This window comes from Cyprinodon tularosa, unplaced genomic scaffold (genome assembly GCF_016077235.1).
Source record: "Cyprinodon tularosa strain WSP-4 unplaced genomic scaffold, ASM1607723v1 ctg241, whole genome shotgun sequence".
Lineage (NCBI taxonomy): Eukaryota > Metazoa > Chordata > Actinopteri > Cyprinodontiformes > Cyprinodontidae > Cyprinodon > Cyprinodon tularosa.
Genome location: NW_024038899.1, coordinates 280,092 through 307,500, shown reverse-complemented (window position 1 = coordinate 307,500; position 27,409 = coordinate 280,092). Strand labels below are relative to the sequence as shown.

Here is a 27,409-nt window from a genome sequence, read left to right as displayed (position 1 = left end):
TGACTTTTTTTTTTTTTTTTTTTACAGTGAAGGAGTTTTATCCAAATAGTGGCATAAAAATTAAGGTTTTAGAAAATGTTTATTTGTACGGCAATTTTTTTTTTAAAGTTATGCATATTCATTCATTTTCACAGTAAATATTTACTGTTATATTTAGTGTTTTTTCCATTCACTTCATTTCCGGTTATTTAATGTACTTAATAAAGTAAAGGACCGCTTTTGGTTTTACGGTCTTTTACTGTTGCTATTTTACTGTGTTTTGTTGTATATTTCACTGACTTTTTTTTAAAGTGATAGGATTCCTAATTTCAGGAGTCACACATTCTCACCCTCCTTATTAATGCATCCTTAACTACTAAGAGAATCATATCAAAGAAGGGGAGATTAGTAAGATGGTAAAGAAAAGAGAAAAGAAAAATTAGCATTATTAGTATCATCATAATGGAAACATTACCCTAATAAATTATACCAATTATACCACCATGAGGCCATTTATTGTACAAAACTATTACAGCAGAAGATATATTAAAATTAGGACAAACTAATGAATAAAAACATAAAACGACAAAGTAGATGGAAATAATTAAAGGTGGGACCAAGTTATTATTTCCAGGGTGAAAAGTCTTTGTAGAAAAATCTCAAGTAGATCCACAGCTAATGAAATCTGTTTCTAGAGTCAATGAGAAAATTTAAGCCCTTCAACAGAATACCTTGAACTTACGTTACGTTACAAATAGCATGTTCACTTTATTACTGCAAATGGTTAAAAAGTTTTTTTTATTTAATCAGATGAATAAAATAAAAATTTTTATGAATTTTGTGTTAAGGCAGGTTTCTCAATTGTGAAAATGTTCCTTAATCTCAAACTATTGAAAATCCTGTTAATTTCCCTTTAAATTGGCACTATCTTAAAAATGGGACTCATTTTCACATAAAGGAGGAAAGAATTTGCCTCATTGGGTTTGAACACCTAAAATGTTTTTCCAAAATATGGCCTGTGTTAAACAAAGAACATTTTATCCACTATACTGAGATTAAATCATAAGAACTGTTCACAAGTGGATGATATCTCTTCTGGTGCTGAGAAAGATATACATACGAAAAACCAATAACAGAATTTTTCCATCTAATTGTAATTGCGATAGAAGTATCTCCCTACTGATTATGTAGACATTCTTCAACATACAGGTGCTGGTCATAAAATTAGAATATCATGAAAAAGTAGATTGATTTCAGTAATTCCATTTAAAAAGTGAAACTTGTATATTATATTCATACATTACATACAAACTCATATATTTCAGATGTTTATTTTGTTTAATTTTGATGATTACAAATGACAACAAATGAAAATCTCAAATTCATCATATCAGAAAATTAGAATATTGTGAAAAGGTTCAAAATTGATGGCCCCTGGTGCCACACTCTAATCAGCTAATTAACTCAAACCACCTGCAAAAGCCTTTAAATAGTCTTTCAGTCTACTTCTATAGGCTACACAATCATGGGGAAGACTGCTGACTTGACAGTTGTCCAAAAGACGACCATCGACACCTTGCACAAGGAGGGCAAGACACAAAAGGTCATCGCTAAAGAGGCTGGCTGTTCACAGAGCTCAGTGTCCAAGCACATTAATAGAGAGGCGAAGGGAAGGAAAAGATGTGGTCGAAAAAAGTGTACAAGCAAGAGAGATAACCGCACCCTGGAGAGGATTGTGAAACAAAACCCATTCAAAAATGTGGGGGAGATTCACAAAGAGTGGACTGCAGCTGGAGTGAGTGCTTCAAGAACCACCACACACAGACGTATGAAAGACATGGGTTTCTGCTGTCGCATTCCTTGTGTCAAGCCACTCTTGAACCACAGACAGCGTCAGAAGCGTCTTGCCTGGCTAAAGAGAAACAGGACTGGACTGCTGGTGAGTGGTCCAAAGTCATGTTCTCTGATGAAAGTAAATTTTGCATTTCCTTTGGAAATCAAGGTCCCAGAGTCTGGAGGAAAAGAAGATAGGCACTTCATCCACGTTGCTTGAAGTCCAGTGTAAAGTTTCCACAGTCAGTGATGGTTTGGGGTGCCATGTCATCTGCTGGTGTTGGTCCATTGTGTTTTCTGAGGTCCAGGGTCAACGCAGCCACATACCAGGAAGTTTTAGAGCACTTCATGCTTCCTGCAGCTGACCAACTTTTTGGAGATGCAGATTTCATTTTCCAACAGGACTTGGCACCTGCACACAGTGCCAAAGCTACCAGTACCTGGTTGAAGGACCATGGTATCCCTGTTCTTAATTGGCCAGCAAACTCTCCTGACCTTAACCCCATAGAAAATCTATGGGGTATTGTGAAGAAGAAGATGCAATACACCAGACCCAACAATTCAGAAGAGCTAAAAGCCACTATTAGAGCAACCTGGGCTATCATAACACCTGAGCAGTGCCACAGACTGATCGACTCCATGCCACGCCGCATTGCTGCAGTAATACAGGCCAAAGGAGGCCCAACTAAATACTGAGTGCTGTACATGCTCATACTTTTCATGTTCATACTTTTCAGTTGGCCAACATTTCTATAAATCCTTTGTTTTTATTGGTCTTCAGTAATATTCTAATTTTCTGATATGATGAATTTGAGATTTTCATTTGTTGTCATTTGTAATCATCAAAATTAAACAAAATAAACATCTGAAATATATGAGTTTGTATGTAATGTATGAATATAATATACAAGTTTCACTTTTTAAATGGAATTACTGAAATCAATCTACTTTTTCATGATATTCTAATTTTATGACCAGCACCTGTAGGTGTAAGTTAAAGCATTTATCCAATAGATGGATTTTTTTTTTTTTTTTTTTGTAGTAGTATACATTTTATTTCAGCTTTTAAAGAGTTGCCCCTAATCTGCAATTGGGATGATTTAAAAATGCAATTTCATTTAGTAAAAGAGAAAATTATTTGAAATTAAAGTCATCTGGTAATTTCTTTACACAGTCTGTCTTAATTTTGATTCAACTTTATTCAAATTCAGCATTTAGAACATGATTGCATTTGTGGTGGTAATACATACACATTGGTAAAACAATCTGTTGAACAGCAGAGATAATAGGGCGTCCAGCTATCACTACATTCTGGACATAAATTTTGTATTTTGAAGTAATGGAAACCTTTATGAAAATACATGAAATACTACATTTGAAGAAAAGAATGTCTAGTTTAAAGAAATTCACAGATATTATGGGTCATTTTACCTGGTGAGGTTTAATGAAGCAGGAGCTTTTTTAGTCAGAGCCTCAACCCCTTTGGTCTGGCAGAAATAAATTTAGTAACTCATAAAGCCATTCCATAGCTTAAGAACTCCTTCAGTAAGTGGCACCCTAGGTCCACAAAGGAGAGTTATCACAGATCCTTTCCTACAGCAGCTGTAACCATCACAGCTCCCAATAAAGATTAAAGTCAGAATTCTGAGGAAAAAAGTCAGAATTCTGAGATAAAGTCGGAATTCTGAGATTAAAGTCAGAATTCTGAGATTAAAGTCAGAATTCTGAGATTAAAGTCAGAATTCTGAGAAAAAAGTCGGAATTCTGAGATTAAAGTAAGAATTCTGAAAAAAGTAAGAATTCTGAGGAAAAAAGTCAGAATTCTGAGATTAAGGTCGGAATTCTGAGATAATAGTCAGAATTCTGAGATTAAAGTTATAATTCTGAGATTAAAGTCAGAATTCTGAGGAAAAAGGCAGAATTTTGAGATTAAATTAAGAATTCTGAAAAAAAGTCAGAATTCTGAGATAAAAGTCTGAATTCTGAGATTAAAGTCAGAATTCTGAGGAAAAAGGCAGAATTCTGAGGAAAAAAGTCAGACTTCTGAGAAAAAAAAGTCAGAATTATGAGGAAAAAAGTCAGAATTCTGAGAATAAAGTCAGAATTCTGACTTTTTCTCATACTGAAATAATATTTAATAATCTGTTAACTTTTTTTTGTTTGTTTGTTTATCCATCGGCCCTAATCCTCTTCCGTATAGAATGAATAACTGCTGGCTCTTCATTTCATTTCATTTCTATTTTTCTACTTCATTTGTGTTCAGAGTGAGACCTCTTCGTCCGCGCAGCATGCAACGTCACGATGTCCTTCACGTGACGTAAATCTTGTGTCGTATGCGGAAGCGTCTGCGCCTTATGAACTGTTCGGCTGTTTCTCATCCTCCTTTTCCGACTTCACCGATTATTATTGTTGTTTTGACACATAAGGCTGGTGTTTTTGGCTCCAGTAAATCGTTAAGATGTTTTTGTTTGACGTTCAGCGAGTACAGAGGACGTGACGGTGACAGAAAAGACAGAATGAGCTCCAGCCGGAGGAGGCCTTGTTGTTTACTACAGCGGTGAATTAGTGCGGCTTTATAGAGGGTTTCTAGTAGAGAGTGATGTTGAGGATACTGGGAACATAAATACACCATTTACTGACCAACATGGAGGAGAAATACAGCAGCAACGTGCTGTCAGGAAAACTGGGGATGGTGGAAGTTCCTGATTCAAGGTAACATCTGTTCAGGTTTTTTGTTTAGTTTTGCATTTGCAAATGATAAGACGCAGGAATTTTCACTTTCTAACAAAATCAAAATTACCAATGTAGGTCCGGTTGGATATCCGATGTTAAAGATTTTTTTCTCTTAAAGCAAGAACAAAAAATAGTCAGTTTTATATATATTTTTCTCATTATTTAAAATTATTTAAATCAGAAAGTTTTCATCCAATGCTATTTTTTATGGCTTTAATACATTTGGAAAATCCCAGATAATAAAGCTTTGTTTGCCTCTGGTTGGGTAAAACTCAATATTTTAGTAAAATGGAGGCTGACCTGTATGGAGAGCCTTATTATATAAAATTAAATGAATAAATACATGAATAAATACATGAATAATAAAGCTAATTCTGCCATTAATAAAGTATTAATAAATATTCTATGAAATAAATGTCACCATGAAGTAAAATTAAAGAAATGTTTTAAGATATTTGTATCTTATTTTATTTATTTTAGAATTTATTTATTTACTTGTATTTATTTATCTAATTTATTTTATCTTCTTGACACTTTTATTTTGTAAAGTGACTTTTATTTTTTAGGAGCCCTACTTTTTGTATTTGCTCTGTTTCAATGGAGGCATTTTTTTAACCTTTTTTCTAATATTCTATTTAAACTTTTAAGTTTAACAGTAGGGTTGGAACTAATGATTATTTTGCAAATCGACAAATCTGTCGATTATTTTTTTTTCGACAGCAAAAGGTTCCTTAAAGAAGAGATTTTGTGAAATTAAATCAGGTGAAACTAAAACTTTTCCACTTCAGGAGTTCTGGATAGAGCATATTAACAGATGAAAAAAATGTAATCTTAAATGCGAAATATTTACAATTTATTATTTTTACAATTTTGATATAATTGCTGCTCTAAATGGATTGCTTTGTCAGCTAAAAGCGTGTTTTAGAGTCTCTACACTCCAGTTATCGATTACTAAATTAGTTGAGGTTTGTTTCAATAATCGATTAATCATGATTGTTTCAGCCCTATTTAACACAATAACAAATGTGTTTTAACAAAGGATGGCAATCAAGAATTTGGTGCACTACCGCCACCGACAAGTAAGGAATGTAGATCAGGAATAGCATTCTCAAAGCAAGAAGAAAGTATATGTTATAGCTCACATGAAAGGTATGATTTCTTAAATAACTTACAATATGGTGCTGTACATTTTCCTGTTGTAGAGTTCCGATTAAAGCAACGCTGTGTAACTTTTGACCCAATTATTACACTGGAAAAATAAGTAAAATAAGTAATTTTTTCTTAAAATAAGTGCATTTGTTCTTGGATTGAGGAGGTAAAAGAGACATTGTGCCAATGAAACAAAACAATTTACACTTAAATTAAGAAAACACAATTGATTTGTCTTATTTCAAGTGCATATTATCTAATTATCTTATTTTAAGAGTAAAAATAGTAATTCCATTGGCAGATCATGTGATTTACATACTCAAATTAACGGTAAATACACTTAATTTAAGAAATATTGACCTATTTCTAGATTGTTTTTGTAGTGTAGCGTCCTTCACTAAAGGTTTTAGCTTACATCCTAGTGGTTTCTAGAGCGATTATGTTGTTTCCATCAGTAGGGGTGGATCTATGTGTATAAAAGAGTTTTATTTTGATGCCCTTCATGCTTCTTTTGCCTGCAGGTTAACCAGATACATCGTTCTCCTCATCCTCTCGAAGATCCTGAAAGCTTTAGGGATCTTCGAATCGTACGATATCCTCAAAGTCGTTCATATAGTTCAGTTCATCTTCATATTAAAGCTAGGGTGAGTATTTCTTCCCATGATGTTGGCCTGAAACCATTTATTCTTGATTTTTTTTCTTCATTTTGTGATAATCTAAATTTTAAACCCCATCCATTTATTTTGTCCTGTTCTTGTAGGAGCGCTGTTATCCTGCTTGTCTTTCAAAAGCCTTTTTCATCTGGAAAATTGATTTCAAAGCGGCAGGTTAGTTGGTCCTTCAGCCTCTAATCTTTTTTTTTAGTCTTTATGATGATAATAATATAATTTTTGTTATTTATTTAAACTGATTTAGTTCTTTAATAAAAAAAAAAAAACAGAACCGAAACTATGAAAAACAACTGAATAAAAAGGAACAAAGTGACAGTTTTTGCTGCCCAAACCTAACGCAAAGAGTCAAGTTAATTGACACCCATTTCGTCTAATTTGACGAAGGTGGGTGGGGCTAGTTGACCTTTGATGACCTCTAGAAACATTTCTTTATATCTTTAAAATTATTTGCTGCACAAACATTTGAACTAATTTGGTCTGATTTGAAGAAATTGGGGGGGACCAATTTCACTCAGGTGCATTGCGTTTGTGTTCATGAGGTTCTGAGTTCAAACTCCACTCTCACAGACTTCCACTCTGGGCCCCTGAGCAAGACCCTTAAGCCCACACTGCTCCATAGCGCCGCACAACGGCAGCCCACTGCTCCCCAAAGGGATGGGTTAAATGCAGAGAGTTAATTTGTCAATTTTGAGATCAATAAAGTTCTATATGTAAAAAAAAAAAAATCTCAGTTTCATAGATTTGTTTTTAAAACAATGTATCTAAATGTATTAATTAATGTTTTGTAAATCATTTAATCATTATACTCTTTGCTGCATTCAACAGTTTCCCTTTCAGCCCTCCGTTCTAAAACCTGAACTTAATGGTTTTTTCTAAGATAAATCTTTTGTGTTTAAATAAACTGTTTCCCTCTTATTCTCTGTTTTAGTGGATAAAGTTGGTTAAACATGCCGTTCTCAGCTGTGTTATATCCCTACTGGGCTTCTTTGGTCTGACTCTCTGTGGACCTTTGAGGTAAATTGAAACATTTCCAGAAGCTTTTATTTCAAAATCTTCTCACATGTTTGATTGTTGTATCTTCATGATGTTTTAATCAGAGCCTTTTTTTTCCTCCTCAGGACTCTGCTGGTTTTCGAGCACAGTGACGTGGTGGTCATCGCTCTGCTCGGGGTTCTCTTCACTAACTCAGGAGGGGGGCCGTCCAAGGTTTGAAATGAATCCTAATCTAAACTTTGGTGCCATAGATACTCAGCCCTCCTCATTTGTAATTACTTTACCTAAGAAAACTAACAGCTCTAAGTTTAGATCAACTTATATTCCTGGCAGATTTATGGCCAATTTATGCTTCTGAAGCATTGCCTCTGCAACCATCATATCTTTCTCTGTGCGCGACCACTTCCCCGACTACAACAACTACAATGGACAACTACGACGAAAGATTAATCGGTCATTTTGCCAACTCCATTAACAGAACCTGTTCCTTTTCGATGTCTAGAACACTAGATCCATCTCCGTGACCGTGATATATTGCAGACGCACCATTGTTGTTTTGGAAGATAAACACTCCCAACGTTTGTCGTGACAATCCGCCGAAGTTCTCGCGAGTTCTCGAATACGCTCCCTCTTGTGCTTTGACGGGAAACTGCTGTGCATCCCTAGAATTTCCAGACAGACGGTACAGAAGCATAACAGCAAAACTGGTTCACGATCAGACCTAAGCGACATTTGATGTGTGCGGTATCAGAAGTCTAATTTGCCCTTTAGTAGTTTTTGACGTCACAAGTACGCCTCTTTTCCAATTGACCTATATTTATGCTGCTTGCTAGGGCTGCAACAACGAATCAATAAAATCGATAAAAATCGACTTTTAAAAGGGTTGGCAACGAATTTCATCATCGATTAGTTGTGTCGCGCGATTAATGCGTCATCCGCCGCCGTCGTCGTCATCACTGCCACTCGATTGAAACGGGGGAAGAAAAAAAAATACGGCAGAGCGAGCCAGCGCCGCAAGTGAGCAAAGGCTGTTTTCAAAAGGCAGAAACGTCAACTGTTCTAATGAGCGATACCGCAAACCCAAGCTGCGTCTCAATTCGCAGACAGCCTGCGCTTTGTAAAGTGAAAAAAGTCGTAACATGCAACTTTTATAAAAACAATGTGCTGCACCACTGTTATGATGCAGCACCTGGGAAAAAAAACACGATGGAGCCTTCGATGGCAGTGAAGAGAGCTGATCAGCAGGATGAGTAACCATGTTTGTTTGGTTTTAAAGTGGGGAAACGTAACGTTAGTTTCTCAGGTAGCTCATCTGATGCTTTCCTTACCTTGTTAGTAGGTTACAGACAGTGATAAGGTTGGCTACTTATTTAACTTTTAATTTCATTTGAATTAGCTTTAGCTTTTTTTTAGCTTAGCTTTTTTCTTTATAAATAAATTAATTTGCAAATTATGAGGGCAAGGCTTTTAAAGTTTAAATCTTCTGGCAAAGATAAAGTAAAGAAGATCCTGCAATTTATGGAAGTAAAGCAGAATAAAATCCAGCAAGATCAGTAATATGTCAATTAATTATATGCCACATTCCCATGTAAATATCTGTCTTTGGAGGATGTGTTTTTTAGCACCCCTAGTTCTCTTATTTTTATTCCAAATACAATTTATAATTTGAATCACAGGGCTATTTTTATCTCTATGGTTCAGTATTTTCTCAAGTAGCAACTTTAACTGCTATACTTCACTGTCTTAAAAGGCAGAATTCTTCTAGTCTAAGAAAAAACTCATTTGTTGAAATGGGGGGACCTATTGTTTGAACCCCTTAGGGGCTTTTAAAAACAAAAATGTATTTTTTTGCACTTTATGAAACAAAGTAGCCTATATTTTGTGGATGTACAGCTACATTTCTCATGTAAGTTTGCGTAGTTTTAACACAAACATTTATTTTTCATATTGCACCAGTGCAGTTAATGTGCAACTTGTACTTGTTTGCTTGTTTGTTCTGTCTAAAATGTTTATTTTGGAATAAAAAGGTTAATATAAAAAAATATTTTTTGTCCGATTCATCGATTAATCGAAAAAATAATCGGCCGATTCATCTATTTTTAAAAGTACGTACTCACGTTCTTGTGAATTGTGAGAAACGGCCATTGTGTCTATTATTTACATCTTTATTTTAGAGGACGTTGAGTTTTTCTCCACGTTATTTCTGCCATTTTTTTGCCGTACGCTCGTAAAGTCCCACAGAATGATGCTGCCTCCGCCTTTGTTGACTGGTGATTCTGGGTTCTTGGCTCTGAAAGTTTTAATTTGACTCCCCCAAACGTACGGCTTGTTACTTTGTGAGTGTAAAACATTTCTCTAGGAGACATTAGAGATGTCCACACCGATGATTTCTGCTTTATTACTGAATCAGGTTCTCCGTTTTAATCTGTTCCCTTTTGGCCTATAGGGACACTAAACATGCTTCACCTGTTTCCTTTTTTATGCTACGGGAACTGTTTTAACATGATTAAATGCTCTGAATAATCCCAAATCGGTCTCTAAATTTATTAGGATACCACCTATATTAGGTCTGGTATCATTTGAAATTGATGTCTCCTGTTCTGATTCTGATTCCCTGTTTTTTTTCTTTGGCTTCCTTCAGACCAGAGGTGCAGCTGTTTTCATCATTGCTGTGATCTGCCTGCTGCTCTTCGATAATGACCAACTGATGGCGAAGATGGGGGATCATCACCGTATCCTTTCATCCATATTTGGGTTTATCTTGGTTAAACTTTGTGTTTCTGCTGTGTAAAATATTTGGTCCTTGACTCAAACTGGGAACCAGCTGAGGGACATCACGACAGTGCGCTCACACACTTCCTCTACACCACCATCGCTCTTTTAGGAGTTGCAGATCATAAAGTAATTTAAACCGCTGCCTCTTTTCTTTGAGCATGTAAACTCTGAGGGTTCAGACGCTGAAGGCGTTTCTCTTGCTTTTTTCCGACTCGCTGTCAGGGAGGAGTTGTGCTGCTGGTGATCTCGCTTTGCCTGAAGGTGGCCTTCCACACCGCCGCACGGAAGTTATCTGTGGAGATCGGTGGAGCCAAACGACTCTACGCCCTGGACAATCTGGTTTCTGCTGCGGTGCTGCTGCCCTGGGTGGTCGTCCTGTCGGCAACGACTGAGGTGATTAACTGAATCCGAACTGGGAATGTTGGTCAGGAAAACAGGAAAGGTTTACAGCCATCAAAGTTTGGTTCATTAAAGAAAAAAATAACCAAACCTCTGCAAACCAGAGGAACATTCATCCGTCCATCCAGTAATCTTTATCTTAATTCATACATCCTCATCAAGTATTATTATTTTATTCTTTTCACTCTTAAAAAAAGGGCTGCATTTATTTTGCTAATCGATTAATCTGTTGAATCCTTAATTCCTTTTGTTTTAAATTGGAATACAAAACAGAGTAAAAATAAATTAAAAGGTCTTATATACCAATCATACGGAAGAGGATTAGGGCCACTGAAAAAACCTTCTGAGACTTTTTTCTCAGAATTTTGACTTTAATCTCAGAATTCTGAGTTTTTTTTCTCAGTTAACTGATTTTTACATGTTATTTCAGATTAACATGGGGAAAAAAAGTCCGAATTCTGACTTTTTTTTTCAGAATTCTGACTTTAATTTTAGAATTCTGACTTTTTTCTCAGAGTTCTCAGTTTTTTTCTCAGTTAACTGATTTTTTAATTTTATTTCAGATTAACATGGGGAAAAAAGTCAGAATTCTGACTTTAATTTTAGAATTCAGACTTTTTTCTCAGAATTCAGATTTTTTTCTCAGAATTCTGACTTTAATCTCAGAATTCTGACAGCTAACAAACATGTTAGCATCAAGCCATAGCCATGTCTGTTTTAGAGACTAGCTCTCTTGTTTTAATGACCTTCTGCTCCTCCATTAATGAGGGGACCCCTCAGGGACGTACAAAGTTGCCTAATTCCGGCATTTTCCACCAATGTGTCACTGGCCACCTCAAACAACTCACATCTTTGTCAGTAAAGCTGAGTGCTCCCACATCTCTTCCTTCATGGTACCCATCTACATTAAGATCCAAAATTCTGAGATTAAAGTCAGAATTCTGACATTTTCCCATATTAAACTGAAATAAAATAAAAAAAATCAGTTAACTTTTTTTTTTTCAGTTGCCCTAATCCTCTTCCGTACAATCATAAGTCATCCAATAAACAATTAATTTGGTGCAGCTCACAAAATTTTTAGGTTTATTTAATTTTCCTTCAGGTTTTTATTTAATTTTCGACCTACTCCGCTCATTTCCGTGTAGATCTGCTTTATTAAGCATTTTAAATAATGTCTAATGTAAATCATGTCTAAATGGTGTTTGTGATCATTTCTCTGTTCCTGGGAATTTCCAATCTAAAGTTTCTAAATATTTTTTCCACAGAGCAAAGTTTACTCCTGGTCCTCCCTCATCTTCCCGTTTGGGATGATCATTTTCTCCGTCATGATCCTGGAGTTCTACGTGGAATCCATCTGCAGCGCCAAGATGGAGGCGCCCAGGTGCGCCCGCTACGGCTCCTTCGCCCTGTTTCTGAGCGCGGTGCTGCTGGCTAATTTCTGGACACACCCACTGACGGATCAGCTGCGCTCCATGAGCAAACCAGCGCAGCAGGTCAGCACAGAACACGTGCTCTCCGGCGGTGTGATAGTCAGCGCCATCTTTTTCATCATGGGTAGGTAACAGAAGGAGATATAAAACCCCATTACACCTCACTTCATCTTTATGACAAATATCTTTCCCCTGCAGCATCCAGTATACTCTCGTCTCCATCGAAGAAGGGGCAGAAGGGGACCTTGGTGGGTTATTCTCCCGAAGGGACCCCACTGTACAACTTTATGGGGGATGCCCTGCAGCACACATCGCAGTCTCTCCCTCGATTCATCAAAGATTCACTGAAACAGATTCTGGAGGAGTACGACTCCAGGCAGATCTTCTACTTCCTGTGTCTCAACCTGGTAGGTCTGGCAAAGACACCCGATACTGACCTCTAGATCAGGGCTTCTGAAAGGGGAGGGCTGCGAGATAGTTTACAAAATCATTACCATGTGACGCCTGAGGGCCAAATATCCCATGAAATAAGTAGATGCAACACTCCTTTATTTATATAATACCGTAAATTCCGGACTATAGAGCGCACCTGATTACAAGCCGCACGCTCTAATTTTAGAAAGAAAATCAATATTGTGCTTTTATAAGCCGCACTGGATTTTAAGCCGCAGGTTTCCCACGTTGTATGAGATATTTACAAATAAAGATATTACACGTGAGCATTTTTTTAACGTTTGATTTAATCCGTATGATAAAACAAACAAATACGGCACATATTATGAATGCTTTTTTTAAAAACTACCTGTAACACATTTAAATATACGTATGTGTCGGTAACACGCAAATAATGCCGCATATACCGTTACTTTTAATTGAATAAAGCGCACAACATAACATCCGACCAGGAAAAGTCATCAATCACTTTCTTCTTCCCCCTGCGCACTCAAAACCTCAAAGTCCTCTTCCTCGGTGTCTGAATGGAACAGCTTCAGGATGATGTCACTGACTTCAGTCTCATCCTTGTCGCTTTCACTTGAGAACTCGCGGTCCTCTTCATCCCGCAGCAGCCCAGCCGTCCGAAACCCGCCGGTGATGCTGCATGTTTTCACACGGCTCCACGCATTTAGAACCCACTGGCCTCTGTGAATACTCATCAATTTTATTGGTCTGTTTTTCACGCCATGAAAAAAAACATGTATTAGCGGCACTGTATTATAGGCCGCAGTGTTCAAACAGCGGGAAAAAAGTAGCTGCTTATAGTCCGGAATTTACGGTATATAAATCAGATATCTAAAAAAAAAGCACCACTCTTGTAAAATGCAGCATTAAAGGATTCAAAATAATTGTGTTCAAAATAATATAATTAATTCTGGGTCCTCATTAGCCTAGCGGACCACTAGGCTGAAATTTGTTGCCGCTATGCCTACATTTCGGTTACATTATGCCAGAATTTGTTACCGCTTAGTTGAAATTTTTGTTACATTATGTTAAAATACGTTACAGCTCTGCTGAAATCTGTTCACTGCAAAAACATTCCAGAAATAAGTACAAATTTCTTAAACCAAGTGAATGTAGCCTTAATTTACGTAGGTAAATAAGATGATTTGCCAATGGAATCATTATTTTTACTCTTAAAATAAGATAAGATAATATGCACTTCAAATAAGAGAATGCAATATTTTTTTTCTTATTTTAAATGTAAATTGTCTTGTTCCATTGGCAAAGTGTCTCACTTACCTCCTCAATTCAAGAAAAAATGCACCTATTTAAAGAAAAATAACTTATTTAGATTTCATTTTTTTTGCAATGTTACAGCTAAGCTGAAATCTTTATTACGCTGTGCTGAAATTTGTTACTATGTTGAACAGGGTTCCCGCGGGTCCTTAAAAAGTCTTAAAATGCATTGAATTCGTCAAATAAACTAAGGCCTTAATTGGTATTAAAATGTCTTAAATCAGTCTTTCGTAGGTCTTAATTTTTAAAACATCATAAATAGGATTATTTTTATTATGATTTATTTTTGTAATCTAAATGAAACATTAAAATTGACCATTTTACTTTTTTATAAAAAATAAAAAAAATATCGGCTCAGTGCACAGTGTTCATTTGTTTCACCATGTTTTTCACATCGGCTGTGAGATGGGCACGCATGGAGTCACAGATTAACAGCGATGGTGATGCGTAGAAAAAACCACCTGGTCTCCTTACATTCACCTCCCTCAGCCACTCTTTCATCATCTCCTCAATGAGATGAGGAGTTCTGCATAAAGCACATACCTGTTCTTTTATAAACAATCCACGCCCACACTTCCCCCTTTAACGTTCTCATGGTGGTCTCAACAACGTCTGCAGTAACAACACACATAGGGCGCACCGCACATTTTGAGGGAAAAAAAGACGTTTATATGCGCCTTTATAGTCGCGAAAATACGGTATACAAAATTCTTTGCATATGGAAATGATCTCATTATTAGTGGAGATGATAATAGACCAGTATTAACACATATATTAACACATTCATTAATTTCAGGCAGTAGAAAAAAGAGAAATTGTGACACAATGTCCCTTTAAATGGTTTGCTCTGTATTGGGGGTGCGCTGATTGATCGATCCTTATTTTGGGACATTAGTGATCAGCTGATAGATGTCAAACTGATCTTATTATCCAATCTTATTTCACCCACTGTCAATTCACTAAACTTTGATTTATTTTTGAGAGCAGTTATTAAAGAAGTTTTTATTGTTTCACAGGTACTGATAGTTTTTAATTCACTTTTTGCCTCCTACTGGTCTGGAACAGATATCAGAGCAAATTTATTTTTAAACTGAAGCATTTTGAGCATTAAAGCTTTAGTTTAATGATTGTTTTTATAATACATTTATATTTTTATTGTCCAATTTTGAATGAGATATTACACTTTGAATTTTTTTTTCAGTTCATCCTTTTTTTTGCTTGGACCTCCTTTTTAAAAGTCTTTTCTTTTTCTTTTTTTTTTCTTTATTTATTTTTTCTTTATTTCTTTATTTATTATTTTTTTTATATATAAAAAAATAAAAAAATCTTTTCTTGCCGTCTTTTCGCGCAGGCCTTCACGTTTGTGGAGCTGTTCTACGGCGTTTGGACCAACAGCCTGGGACTTATCTCTGACGGCTTCCACATGCTGTTCGACTGCTCCGCTCTGGTGCTCGGCCTGTTCGCTGCCCTCATGACCCGCTGGAAGGCCACCAGGATCTTCTCCTATGGGTAAAGTCCTACTGAAGAGCTCTGTTTCATCTTCAGCTGGATTTTTTTGTGTGTTTTTTGTGTAAAGTCTGCTTTGCTATGGGCGTCCTGTAGGTACGGCCGAGTGGAGATCCTGTCCGGATTCATCAACGGCCTGTTCCTCATGGTCATCGCCTTCTTTGTGTTTGTGGAGTCGGTCACCCGCGTGTTGGACCCTCCTAACATAAACACGGACATGTTGACTGTAAGTCGATCCATGGGTTGCCTTGTTCTCCTTCAGGACACAGCCGCTGCTCTCAGAAGGATATCAGCTTTAATCTTAGACTATAAACCGGAGATCTTAAGCCCAAATTAAACACTGCTTAGAGTGGAAACTGTTGATCTGTGTTTTTATCTGGTTCTGGAAGAGCTTTATCAGCTGTCTAAACTAAACACAGCCAGCGACGTTTTAAACGTCTCCAGATATTTGACAGAATGCCTGTAGTAACCTCAGAGGATTAGTATTATTAGGGAAGAGGATCTAAGGTAGAGAAGGAACAGCAATAAGGATGGGACGGCTCAAAGAACAGAACCTTATCCAGTCCAACTGCCCTGCTGTTTTATGGCAGCTAATGAACGACTCTGTTCCAGCTGGAAATCTGCTTTCAGAGACAAACTTTAACTGATACGAGAAAATATTTTTCTTTGAGGACGGTAAGAAATAAACTGTGAAAAGGAAGGTCCTTTACACACTGCAAAACATTTAAATCAAAATACGTCATTTTTTCTTAAAATAAGTGAATTTTTTCTTGAATTGAGGAGGTAAGTAAGACTCTTTGCCAATGGGACAATACAATTTACTTTTAAAATGAGAAAAAGCAATTTCATTGTCTTATTACAAGTGCATATTATCTAATTATCTTATTTTAAGAGCAAAAATTAGGGATGCACAATATTGGGATTTTGGCCGATATCCGATATTTTAAAACTCATGTAGCCGATAACTGATATCGATACCGATGTTAAAGCTGGACAAAAATAAGTAGTCATTGAAAAAAGCAGTTTTGTTATCCATTTCTGACACTTTGAAAAATAATATACTCAAATATATTTTCATATGCTGATATCAAATTGATTTTTAAAAACGCGGTATCGATCTATTTTACTTTCAAAATCTCGTGAAATTTCATCGTTCTGTTACAAACTCTTGTGATATTTTGCAAATTCTTTTGAGATTTTGTTAGTTAAACAGATCGATACCACGTCAATATATCAACATATAAAAATATGGCAACATTTCGTGAATTTTCGGGGGATTTCGTAGCATAACGATGACATATAGCAATATTTCATTAGTAAAAGAGATTGATATGGTGTTTTTAAATGGCAATATATATATTTTTTTAGAATTTAGAAACTCAGAAGCTGATCAAATATCGGGATAAATATCGGTGGGGTGGTCGATGTCCGATATTCAGTTTTAAGGCCGATACCGATAGGGGGCCAATTATATTGTGCATCCCTAGTAAAAATACTCATTCCATTGGCAAATCATCCCATTAACCTACTATAAGGTTAAATACACTTGATTTAAGAAATTTTTACCTATTTCTAGATCATTTTTGCAGTACAGGAAGCTCTATCTGCTGTGGATGAGCTAAACCTTTGTCATAAACCCAAACTGAACCCCCTATGAGTTTGATCTGATTCCTGTGATACAGAGAAAACAAGTTAACAGCAACAGCATAAAACAATCAATTTATTCCTAATGAAAACATTTTTTGATAAATATTCTTTGTATTGTATTGGATGTTGAGACATGGGTATTTTTCATTGTTCTGCTGTTTATGGAGGACGTACTGCAAACTTGGATTCCCATTTTGGATGATGGATCCTGATGAGCCTCAGCTTTATTATTATAGACTGAACAAAGTAAACACAGCTGATCTGTTTTTACTTTTCAGCTGACTTCTTGTCGGTCTCGCATGATCAGATTAAAGATTTTTCCTTTTTGCTGGTAAAGATACTCAGTCCTCCAGGTCAGAGTCATTCCAAAAAAGTAAAAAAAACAATCCACTGGACTTTTTTTTCCAAGTTTGAAGACGTTTCGCTTCCCATCCAGAAGCTTTTTCAATTCAAAATGTCAGAAACAGCATTAAATTTAAGGCTTTATGGAGTAACCTCTAATTTATAGAGTAGAAAACTTGCAAATTGAACCGTTAGAACTGTCCGCCCCTTAGGAATGGGGGTCGTTAGGGTTCTTTGTTAGCCTGCAATTGTCAGGGTTTGGTTGAGGTTTTGAGGTTCCAAATGCAGAGGCAAGGAAGCAGGGGCGAGTTCTTGTAGTTTTAATGGAGTAATCAAAGGTAACAGAGACAGAAATCCAAAAATCCAACACAAAAATGCAAGACAAATCAGAACCATGGAGACATCAGGGAAGACATGCACTAGAAGCCGGGGAAAGACGAGGAACCAGCACTGAAGAACTGCACAGAGAACATATGGGAGACTGAACAAAGACAGGACTAATGAGCCGATTGGGAGCAGGTGTGAACAGAGGCTTCTAGAAAGGAGCTAGGGAAAAGGAGACCAACACAAGAGGGCAACAAAGAAAAACCTAAGAACTCAAATACATAAAAAAAAACACAGCAAAATAGGAATTAAACCAATAAAACTAGAAAACAAAGAAAACCATGAATCAACATGAAACTGAAAAAGAAAACTTAACAGAACCAGGACTACGACAGCATTGTCTCTATGTCTCTGAAAGGTGAGTCGTTAATGGGAATTGTTGGCCTGGCCGTGCCAACAATCCCCTTTTAGAGACTAAGGCTATTTTCACACTGCAGCCTGAAGTGACCCAAATCCGATTTCTTTTGCCCACATGCGACCTGGATCTGACCTTTTCTTGACAGTCTGAACAACACAGATCCATTTTTTCTAATCAGACCCAGGCCACTTTGCTCTGTGGTCCTGAAATCAATATGAATCTGATATTTTCAAATGCGACCTGTGTCTGAACGGCCAGGTCGCATTCATCCGACCTGGACGCCATTAGTAAACGACATAGGTCACTATTCTGCTTCTTGCTACACAGAAGCTGCAAGAAAAACAACAACAATGGCAGATGATGATGCGGAGAGCAGGATTTCTTTTAACCATCTTGAAAAGAGTGAGTTTTAAGGTTTGAAAAGATCATTAGATGTGCTCCAGCACTACATCCATGTTTACTTCTGTAAACATGAAGCAATCTGGCTTGTGACATCATTGCGTCCTCTACTGGGTATGCGGAACACTTAAGCTGTATGAATGCAATTCACACAGGAGATCACATACAAGTCGCATATATTTGGAAATGTGAACGGCAACGCAAAAAAAATCGTATTTCGCAAAAAAAAATCGGATTTCACTAAAAAATCGGAATTGAGCATCAAGGTCTGCAGTTTGAACGTAGCCTATGTCTCTGAAAGGGGAGTCGTTTGGGAATTGTTGGCTTGGCCACGCCTTTTCTAGCCTCGCGAGCTTTCAAGGTTTCACTCGCAGATTAGTCTGGAGACTCTCCGTTAAAGAAAATTTGGAGCAGTTCACCAAACGAACGTCCAATCAGCGTTGGCTTTGAGGCGGGTTGAGGTGTGACGCAACGAGAAGTGCGACAGTTCAGTCTAAAGAACATGGCGGCTTCAGCCGATGAAACTAGCGTTAGCGTGGCTATCGAGCAAGTTTTATCGGAATTACAGAGTATTTCTTCACAAATGTTCTTTACATAAACGGCAAATATCCTTTGCCAACATGTTGCTTATTTGCTGAGCTAACAAGCCATTACCTGCAGCAGCAAGAGTAGCCTGGCTTGTGGTTGTGTTTTCGTCGTCGCTCTGTTAGTACGTCATATGCTTCGTTGATCTGATTGGTTTATTTGGCCCGTCTATCACCAACATAGGCCAATCAGCTAACCAGTATTTTCGTCCCTTCCCAAAATTACTTCAAAGGAAGGTTTCCAGATGGAAATGTGGAGCAAATCCATGTGGCAGAGTCAGGTTACGCCTTTTCAGCCAGGCCAACAATTCCCTTTAACGACTCCCCTTTTAGAGACATGGTGATGGTATGGGGTATTGCAGGCTAACAAAGAACCCAAACTACCCCTATTCCAATGGGGCAGACCCGTTCTTCCGGTTCAGTTTGCATGTTTTCTAAGCCAAAACAAGGCTTTGTTGGGCTACTGTATAAAACCTTGAACTCAACGCTAATTCTAACATTTTGAATTGAAAAACCTTCCTGGATGGGAAGCGAAACGTCTTCAAACTAGGAAATAAACTCCAGTGGATTTTTTATTTTTTATTTTTTTAACTTTTTTTGGAATGTTTCCTTTTTGTTCCGTCTTTAGCCTTCTACACTAATTGGTGTTACTTAAAATAAATAAATAAATAAATTGAAGGTTGGGTTAAATGGAGTTCAGGGTGTGTAAAAACTTGAGTAAGATGCTGCATTCGGTCCCTCCTGTGATCTCTGGTTCAGCTTCTGTTACCGAGTCCACTGTCTTACGCCTTTTAGAGGCGTTTGAAGTATTAAAATTTTATGGGTGTTAAATCTTCCCTTTCAGCTCCGCAGACGACAGCAGAGCGCCTCGTATTTCGCAGATGTTTCTGCAGCTGGTGAATGTTTTTAGTGCTTCACTGAGTTTCAGATTGAAGAGACTCTGAGTGAAAGAGTCAGTTTTCTTGGTGGATGGATCTGTTCTGCTGAGCCTGCTTCATTTTACAGCCTTTAGATCTTTAGGGGAGGTCACTGCAACCTCAGAACGGCAACAGATTGACTTAAAGGCGGAGCTCCGATCCAGGAAACATGTGTGAACTGCTGTTTTTTTTTCTGCAGCCGGTGTCTGTCGGAGGTTTGCTGGTCAACCTGGTGGGAATCTGTGCTTTCAGTCACGCTCATTCCCACGGAGGCAAAAGCTGCCCTTCCAGCGATCATGGGCACTCTCATCACGGCCACTCCCACGGTGAGCACAGCCACGGGGGCCACGGGCATTCCCACGGAGGTCACGGCCACTCCCACGGCTCGGGAAACGGAGGCATGAACGCCAACATGAGAGGTGGGTGTCCGCGTAGCGAGGCCTGCGGAGGTCGGATGGGGATAAGCTGAACTTTTGTTTCTCTTCCAGGTGTTTTCCTCCATGTTCTGGCGGACACTCTGGGCAGCGTCGGAGTGATCATCTCCACGATCCTCATTCGTCAGTTCGGCTGGCTGATCGCCGATCCGATCTGCTCGCTCTTCATCGCCACGCTGATTTTCCTCAGCGTCATCCCTCTGCTGAAGGACGCCTGCGAGGTTCTCCTCCTGAGAACTCCTCCGGAACAAGAGAAGGACCTGAACTGTGCGCTGGAAAAGGTGAGGAGTCGCACGCCACGAGGATTAGTCCCAATTTGAGTTTGTTTGATCGTAACTTGAAGTTTAAGATATTTTGTTAAAATTTCAAAATGAAAAGACAAATTTGAGCACAAAAACACAACTTTAAACATCTTCTCAGCTGGTTATATTTCAGGCTGCGTTGAGACACGTAGCACCAAGGCTCCTTTTTAGCCACGCCTTTTCAGCAGCCAGCTTAAGATAGAAGAAGAAATTAGACTTTCCTTTTCCACCACAGCTGTTTTGGTCTCTACAGCTCTTCTCAATTAGACGTCTTTCCATTGGGAATTAGTCAAAACTTACCTTTCTAATGTTCATTAGAACCTTTTCACTGCAGCCCATTTTAGAAAGATGGGAGAAGGAAATAAACTTTCACTAAGAAAGGATTATAGCACAGAAGTTGATTTCTAGGATGTCTTTTTAGCTCATTTCATTGCATTTGATGTTTCGCTGAAACAATTAGGATCAATCAATCATTTCAATAGTTCAACTGAAATAATTTAATCATTACCTTGAGTATAGAGAATCTACAAAATGACTTTAGCTGAAAGAGAAAGATGCTCTATCCAGAAGTCCTCAAAAGGGAAAGTTAAATTCTGTGAAAATCTTCCTTAAGGAATCTTTTGCCATCCGTTTAGTAATTTATTTAATCAAAAAAGGAATATACAAATGAATGGATTAGCAAAATAGTCATTAGTTGCAGCATTAGTCTGATGCAATAGAACAATGTTTTTATTTATTTATTTATGTATATTATCAGATGCTTTTTCTAGATATTAGCTTCTTTCCATCATTGATCTCCATTTTGACCTAATGCATTAGAACCCACTGATTTAGAAATCAGTGGGTTCTCAGCTCCATAAAAGCTAAACTTTTTTTTTCTTTTTGTTTATAGAAAAAGGCTTTTTCGCTCTGAATTGAATTCTTCTTGCCGTTTAGTGAAAAATTGCATTGGATCAACAAAGAGCTAAAAAACAGTTAAATAATTACAAAACCTTTCCTCTAAATCTGAGCTGAGGTTCAACCTCCCTATTTTTAGCTATAATTATGTCTCGTAGTGAAGACCATTGGTAATAATATAAACAGTCTTAAGGACTCTGAAGGTATTCTGGAAACAGCTCCAGTTCTGTGGCCTTTATTGAAGCATTTTCCTTATTTTATTCATCCTGCTGCAGATTGAGAAGATTGAAGGAGTTTTATCGTACAGAGATCCTCATTTCTGGAGGCATTCTGCCACCATTATCGCCGGGACCATCCACCTGCAGGTCATGTCGGATGTGGTGGAGCAGCGGATCATCCAGCAGGTCGGCACCGATCCTTTTTCTGTCCCAGCCCATAACCGAGGCATAATAGCCTCAGCTGAGGCTCCAAAGATGAATGTTTTTTATAATATTTCAAGTGCTTGAAAAAGTATTTCATTCATTACAGTTGCAAGCAAACAAGTTTGGTGAATGTAAATTTGAAGAAAAAAGAAACAGATTTTGTAAATTGAAATTGATCAATGCCCTGTCAAAAATGCCATTTTGTAGTTTTCTTTTATTTTATATATTTATAAACTTTTTTTTTTTATCTTGCTTTTCAAAAAATATATATTTTTACAGATTATATATATATATTTTTCTTTTCTTTTTTCCCCCCCAAGTTTTATATATATATATATATATATATATATATATATATATATATATATATATGTATTTTTTTTTTTTTTTCAGTTTGATGGATTCAATTCATTTCAAATTGAGTTTTTTTTCATCATATTCTCTTCACTTCCTGGGGTGGGAATAACTTTTGATTGGGTTAAGGTGAAGAGACTTGATTTTTGTAAAAGTCAATTAAAAAAAATATATATATATTAGTGATGGGCATAGATTATTTCTTTTAATCTACATTAATTTCATTGTAATCTTGGAATTAATCTAGAATAAAATCGCTCATTTGAATTCTGCCAAATCCATGCATGATAATTGTGTGTGCTACCTAATTAATAAGTAAAAGTAAGTCTTCAAACAGGTTTGTATCGTATGAAATAAATAAATACCACATTTTCACATTTTCATATTCACCCAAGCAATCATCACGAACCAAACATCGGTTGCACTCAAACATTAGCTTGACGAACATGAATCTTCCCCTGCGCTACATCAGTGCTTGGCCTGACCGCCATCTTTCGCATTGGCTAAGGGATGCTTTGCATTTAGGTGGTACTTGAGACTGGAAGAACTTCTCTAGTAAACTAATTCCGTATTGCACAAGCTGCAAACAGCTTTAGTTTCCATTGGGAAGCTTCTTAAAAACAAATTTTCCCTGAAGCAAACCTGGTGGCTTTATACCTGCATCCATGTCAGCGCGTCACGTTTAATACTTCCATCCATCCATTTTCTGACACGCTTTATCCCAAGTGGGTCCTGAGGGGTGCTGGTGCCTATCTCCAGCTGTCCATGGGCAATAGGTCGCCAATCCATCGCAGGGCAACTATATATACATATTTATACACTCACCGGCCACTTTATTAGGTACCCCATGCTAGTAACGGGTTGGACCCCTTTTTGCCTTCAGAACTGCCTCAATTCTTCGTGGCATAGATTCAACAAGGTGCTGGAAGCATTCCTCAGGGAGTTTGGTCCATATTGACATGATGGCATCACACAGTTGCCGCAGATTTGTCGGCTGCACATCCATGATGCGAATCTCCCGTTCCACCACATCCCAGAGATGCTCTATTGGATTGAGATCTGGTGACTGTGGAGGCCATTTGAGTACAGTGAACTCATTGTCATGTTCAAGAAACCAGTCTGAGATGATTCCAGCTTTATGACATGGCGCATTATCCTGCTGAAAGTAGCCATCAGAAGTTGGGTACATTGTGGTCATAAAGGGATGGACATGGTCAGCAACAATACTCAGGTAGGCTGTGGCGTTGCAGCGATGCTCAATTGGTACCAAGGGGCCCAAAGAGTGCCAAGAAAATATTCCCCACACCATGACACCACCACCACCAGCCTGAACCGTTGATACAAGGCAGGATGGATCCATGCTTTCATGTTGTAGATGCCAAATTCTGACCCTACCATCCGAATGTCGCAGCAGAAATCGAGACTCATCAGACCAGGCAACGTTTTTCCAATCTTCTATTGTCCAATTTCGATGAGCTTGTGCAAATTGTAGCCTCAGTTTCCTGTTCTTAGCTGAAAGGAGTGGCACCCGGTGTGGTCTTCTGCTGCTGTAGCCCATCTGCCTCAAAGTTTGACGTACTGTGCGTTCAGAGATGCTCATCTGCCCACCTTGGTTGTAACGGGTGGTTATTGGAGTCACTGTTGCCCTTCTATCAGCTCGAACCAGTCTGGCCATTCTCCTCTGACCTCTGGCATCAACAAGGCATTTCCGCCCACAGAACTGCCGCTCACTGGATATTTTTTCTTTTTCGGACCATTCTCTGTAAACCCTAGAGATGGTTGTGCGTGAAAATCCCAGTAGATCAGCAGTTTCTGAAATACTCAGACCAGCCCTTCTGGCACCAACAATCATGCCACGTTCAAAGTCACTCAAATCACCTTTCTTCCCCATACTGATGCTCGGTTTGAACTGCAGGAGATTGTCTTGACCATGTCTACATGCCTAAATGCACTGAGTTGCCGCCATGTGATTGGCTTAGAGATTAAGTGTTTACGAGCAGTTGGACAGGTGTACCTAATAAAGTGGCCGGTGAGTGTATGTATTTATTAAATTTTTTTCCAACTTTTTTTTAGATTAGTACCTCATACGCTTCTGATGCAACTCACTGTCGCCGGTCTAAATAAACACCACATAAACATTAGTTAATATCCACCCATTTTTTCTTCTGGGACTTAATCCGATATATAAATGATAAACATTGGCTGATACTGACATTAATGCAGCTCTAATTTTCAGTAATACTATAAATTAGTCATTTTGGATTAAACCTTCATGGACATAATCATCAGACCATGTATTCTCTGTCTGTAGGTGACGGCCATCTTGAAAGATGCGGGGGTGAACAATCTGTCGATCCAGGTGGAAAAGGAGGCGTACTTCCAGCACATGTCTGGACTCAGCACCGGGTTTCAGGACGTTCTGGCCATGACGCAGCAGATGGCGTCCATGAAATACCCCAACGATGGGACTCTTATCATGTAACGCTCTCAGAAGGACCAAACGAAGCTCTGAATGTTCCACTGCTTCTCCTTTTTTCACAGATGTACAGTTTATGTATGATGTTAAAATAAATCTGAATATTATGGTTTTATTTTAATGCTTTTCTTACACTTTAGATCCAAACTGGCCTCACAGTGAACATTTTCATTCAGTCTTTTTCTATATCAGGAAGACAGAAAATCATGTTTAACAACATTCTGGGATTTATTTAAGCAATGAGCATTAATCTAATGCATAGAAGTGTGAAGAAAAAACACAGTTTAACATCCTCTGTTGCTACAATGCAGAGGGAAAGCCACTGTAAAATGTTATAACTGACGTGTTGCCCCATCAAAACTGAACTACATCAGCAGTTTCTTCGCTCTACATGTTCTGCCTGACATGTAGGAGTCAACAACGCTTTGGGTTGTCTGATGTGCAAAAATGAAGAGTGGGGGAAAGTGGGGTTTCATGTATCCTAATGCAGATATATGCATTTTTCTACTCGATTTCATTGGAGCTTCCCACGCGGGCTCTGACCTCCATCTCTGCAAGAAGAAGAATGAGGCGGTGAGGCATCTGCTGCAGATCTCTGAGTTCAATGTGATCCATAGTCAAATGCTCACCTGGGCAAGGTCCGCTGTCCAACATGATGTCATCAATCGCTATGTCACTCCTTACAGAAGAACCTCTGGTCGCTTCGAACACAATCTACAAAACATTTGACATTAAAATACATAATTAGATATTTCTTGTATTAAGAATAGTTCCCAAACTCCCCTTTATTTCTTTTTTAAGATGTCAGAATTTATTTTTTCGCTTTAATGAAAATTGAAGGAAAAAAGAATCCAGTAAAGACCTGAAGCAAGATGACAGCTACAGATTCATACAGTATAAAACAACAAATACTGAAATATATATTCACTAACTTAGCTTATAATGCTATAAATAAGTTGCAGCTGGTTGGCTCAACCCTGTAATGCCAAATGTATCATATTTGATACATACCGTTTCTGAAATATTTTGCATCTGACACCTTTTGCATAATTTAATGGTAAAAACTTTGCTCAAAATCCTATTGTACACAATCAGATATACCTGATAACAGAGGGCAGAAGACTACACAAAAAATAATCTTGACTTATCGCATAGTAATAAATTAATATCAAAAATGTATTTCTGCTTTTTCTTTTTACATATTTTGTTAAAGGGCCAAATAAGGACTTCAAACAAAAAAAAAGTTATTTTCTGTTTTGTTTTATTCTTGGATCGGGCTTTAAAGGGTTAAAATAAGAGAAACACTGATAAATATATGCAAAGACTTTATTAGATCTGTTTTTGGATGAGTAATCATCTGTAGAAAGAATCACGTCTATAATTCACTGTAGGTCATGTTGACATAAACCTCACTAAGACAATAAGAGCTTAATTGATCTATGATTTAAACTGAAATAACATAAATATAACTTAAGTTAAACCAATTTTAACTTAATTACACTGCAAAAAATTTAAATCTAAATAAGTAATTTTTTCTTGCAATAAGTGCATTTTTTCTTGAATTGAGGAGGTAATTGAGACACTTTGCCAATGGAACAAGACAAACACAATTGCATTGTCTTTCAAGTGCATATTATCTAATTATCTTATTTTAAGACTAACAATACTCATTCCATTGGCAAATTATCTTATTTACCTACTCAAATTCATGGTAAATATACTTAATTTAAGACATTTTTTCTCATTTTTAGATGTTTTTTGCAGTGTAGTGTTTAATATAAGAAATGAGAGGTTAAAATAAAATCTGAAGAATAATCAATCTACAAAGCAACCAAAGATCATTTAAATTACTTAAAAATAAGACGTTTAGGTGGTTAAGATAATCTATTTTACCAAACGGAGGTATGCTTAGATAATGTAGAAATGCCTTAGTTAAACAGTGTTTTTTGCTTAGTTGCACCAAAATTAACTAATATATGTAATATAAGATAACTCAAATTAGGTTGCTAAAATGAAATTTGATAGATATTAAATTAAGATTGAATAATTCCAGTTTAACTTAAAAACAACGAAACTATTGTAAAATAACTTAAACTAAAATAGGATGGATAGGATAGGCTAAATCTAAATCATCTAAGATAAGAAAGGTTAAAGCCAAGCTGAGATAAAATTATTAAATCTGAAATACAAATCCAAATTAAACCGGATACATTATGGATCATTACAAGAATAGTAAATGCTAAACCTTGGGCTGTTTTTCAGTGTAGTCCAGTTTCTCTGACTGTGACTTGCTGGATCTTTTCATCCTCTGACTGTGTTTCCTGGACCGGGTAACAGCAGCTTTTTGTATCTCTGCTTCTTTCTCCTCTTAAAGCAGATGGCCGCTCACACTGAGCCTGGTTCTGCGGGAGTTTTTCCTCTCCACTGTCACTACACGCATGCTCAGTGTGAGGGATTGCCTTCAAGTCAATGAGTCGATGCAATCAACTGGTTTTCCTTAGATAGAAACCTTTGAATCAATCTGACTGTATGATCTGGTGAACTGTAAAGTGCCTTGAGATTATATGTGTTGTGAATTGGCGCTATAGAAATAAACTGATTGAAATAAAGATTAAATATGATCCGTATAATCTGGCAAGTCAGATTAATAATATGTGTGTTTGTGAGCGCTCAAACTCTGAAAAACTTAGC

The 27,409-nt window shown here is 37.4% G+C and overlaps 2 protein-coding genes across 2 annotated transcripts in view; one reads left to right on the top strand and one right to left on the bottom strand.

Moving 5' to 3' along the window:
- Nucleotides 1–4,123: 4,123 nt before the first annotated feature.
- On the top strand, nt 4,124–24,839 carry slc30a5 (solute carrier family 30 member 5). Its single transcript, XM_038287618.1, has 16 exons — nt 4,124–4,524; nt 6,216–6,338; nt 6,455–6,521; nt 7,294–7,379; nt 7,484–7,571; nt 10,000–10,090; nt 10,183–10,259; nt 10,356–10,526; nt 11,798–12,086; nt 12,161–12,369; nt 15,048–15,205; nt 15,299–15,428; nt 20,033–20,252; nt 20,322–20,548; nt 21,742–21,870; nt 24,554–24,839. The coding sequence occupies exons 1-16, from the start codon at nt 4,457–4,459 to the stop codon at nt 24,722–24,724; spliced, it is 2,304 nt and encodes a 767-aa protein (XP_038143546.1). The 5' UTR covers nt 4,124–4,456; the 3' UTR covers nt 24,725–24,839.
- An 83-nt stretch (nt 24,840–24,922) lies between these two features.
- Nucleotides 24,923–27,409, bottom strand: part of LOC119785166 (MAM domain-containing protein 2-like) — a 35,822-nt gene continuing 33,335 nt past the window's right edge. Inside the window, exons 14-15 of the mRNA XM_038287620.1 lie at nt 25,348–25,432; nt 24,923–25,269 (exon numbers count right to left, since the gene is read on the bottom strand). Of these exons, the coding sequence (XP_038143548.1) occupies nt 25,223–25,269; nt 25,348–25,432 (132 nt within the window). The 3' untranslated portion in view covers nt 24,923–25,222. The remainder of the gene's footprint in view (nt 25,270–25,347; nt 25,433–27,409) is intronic.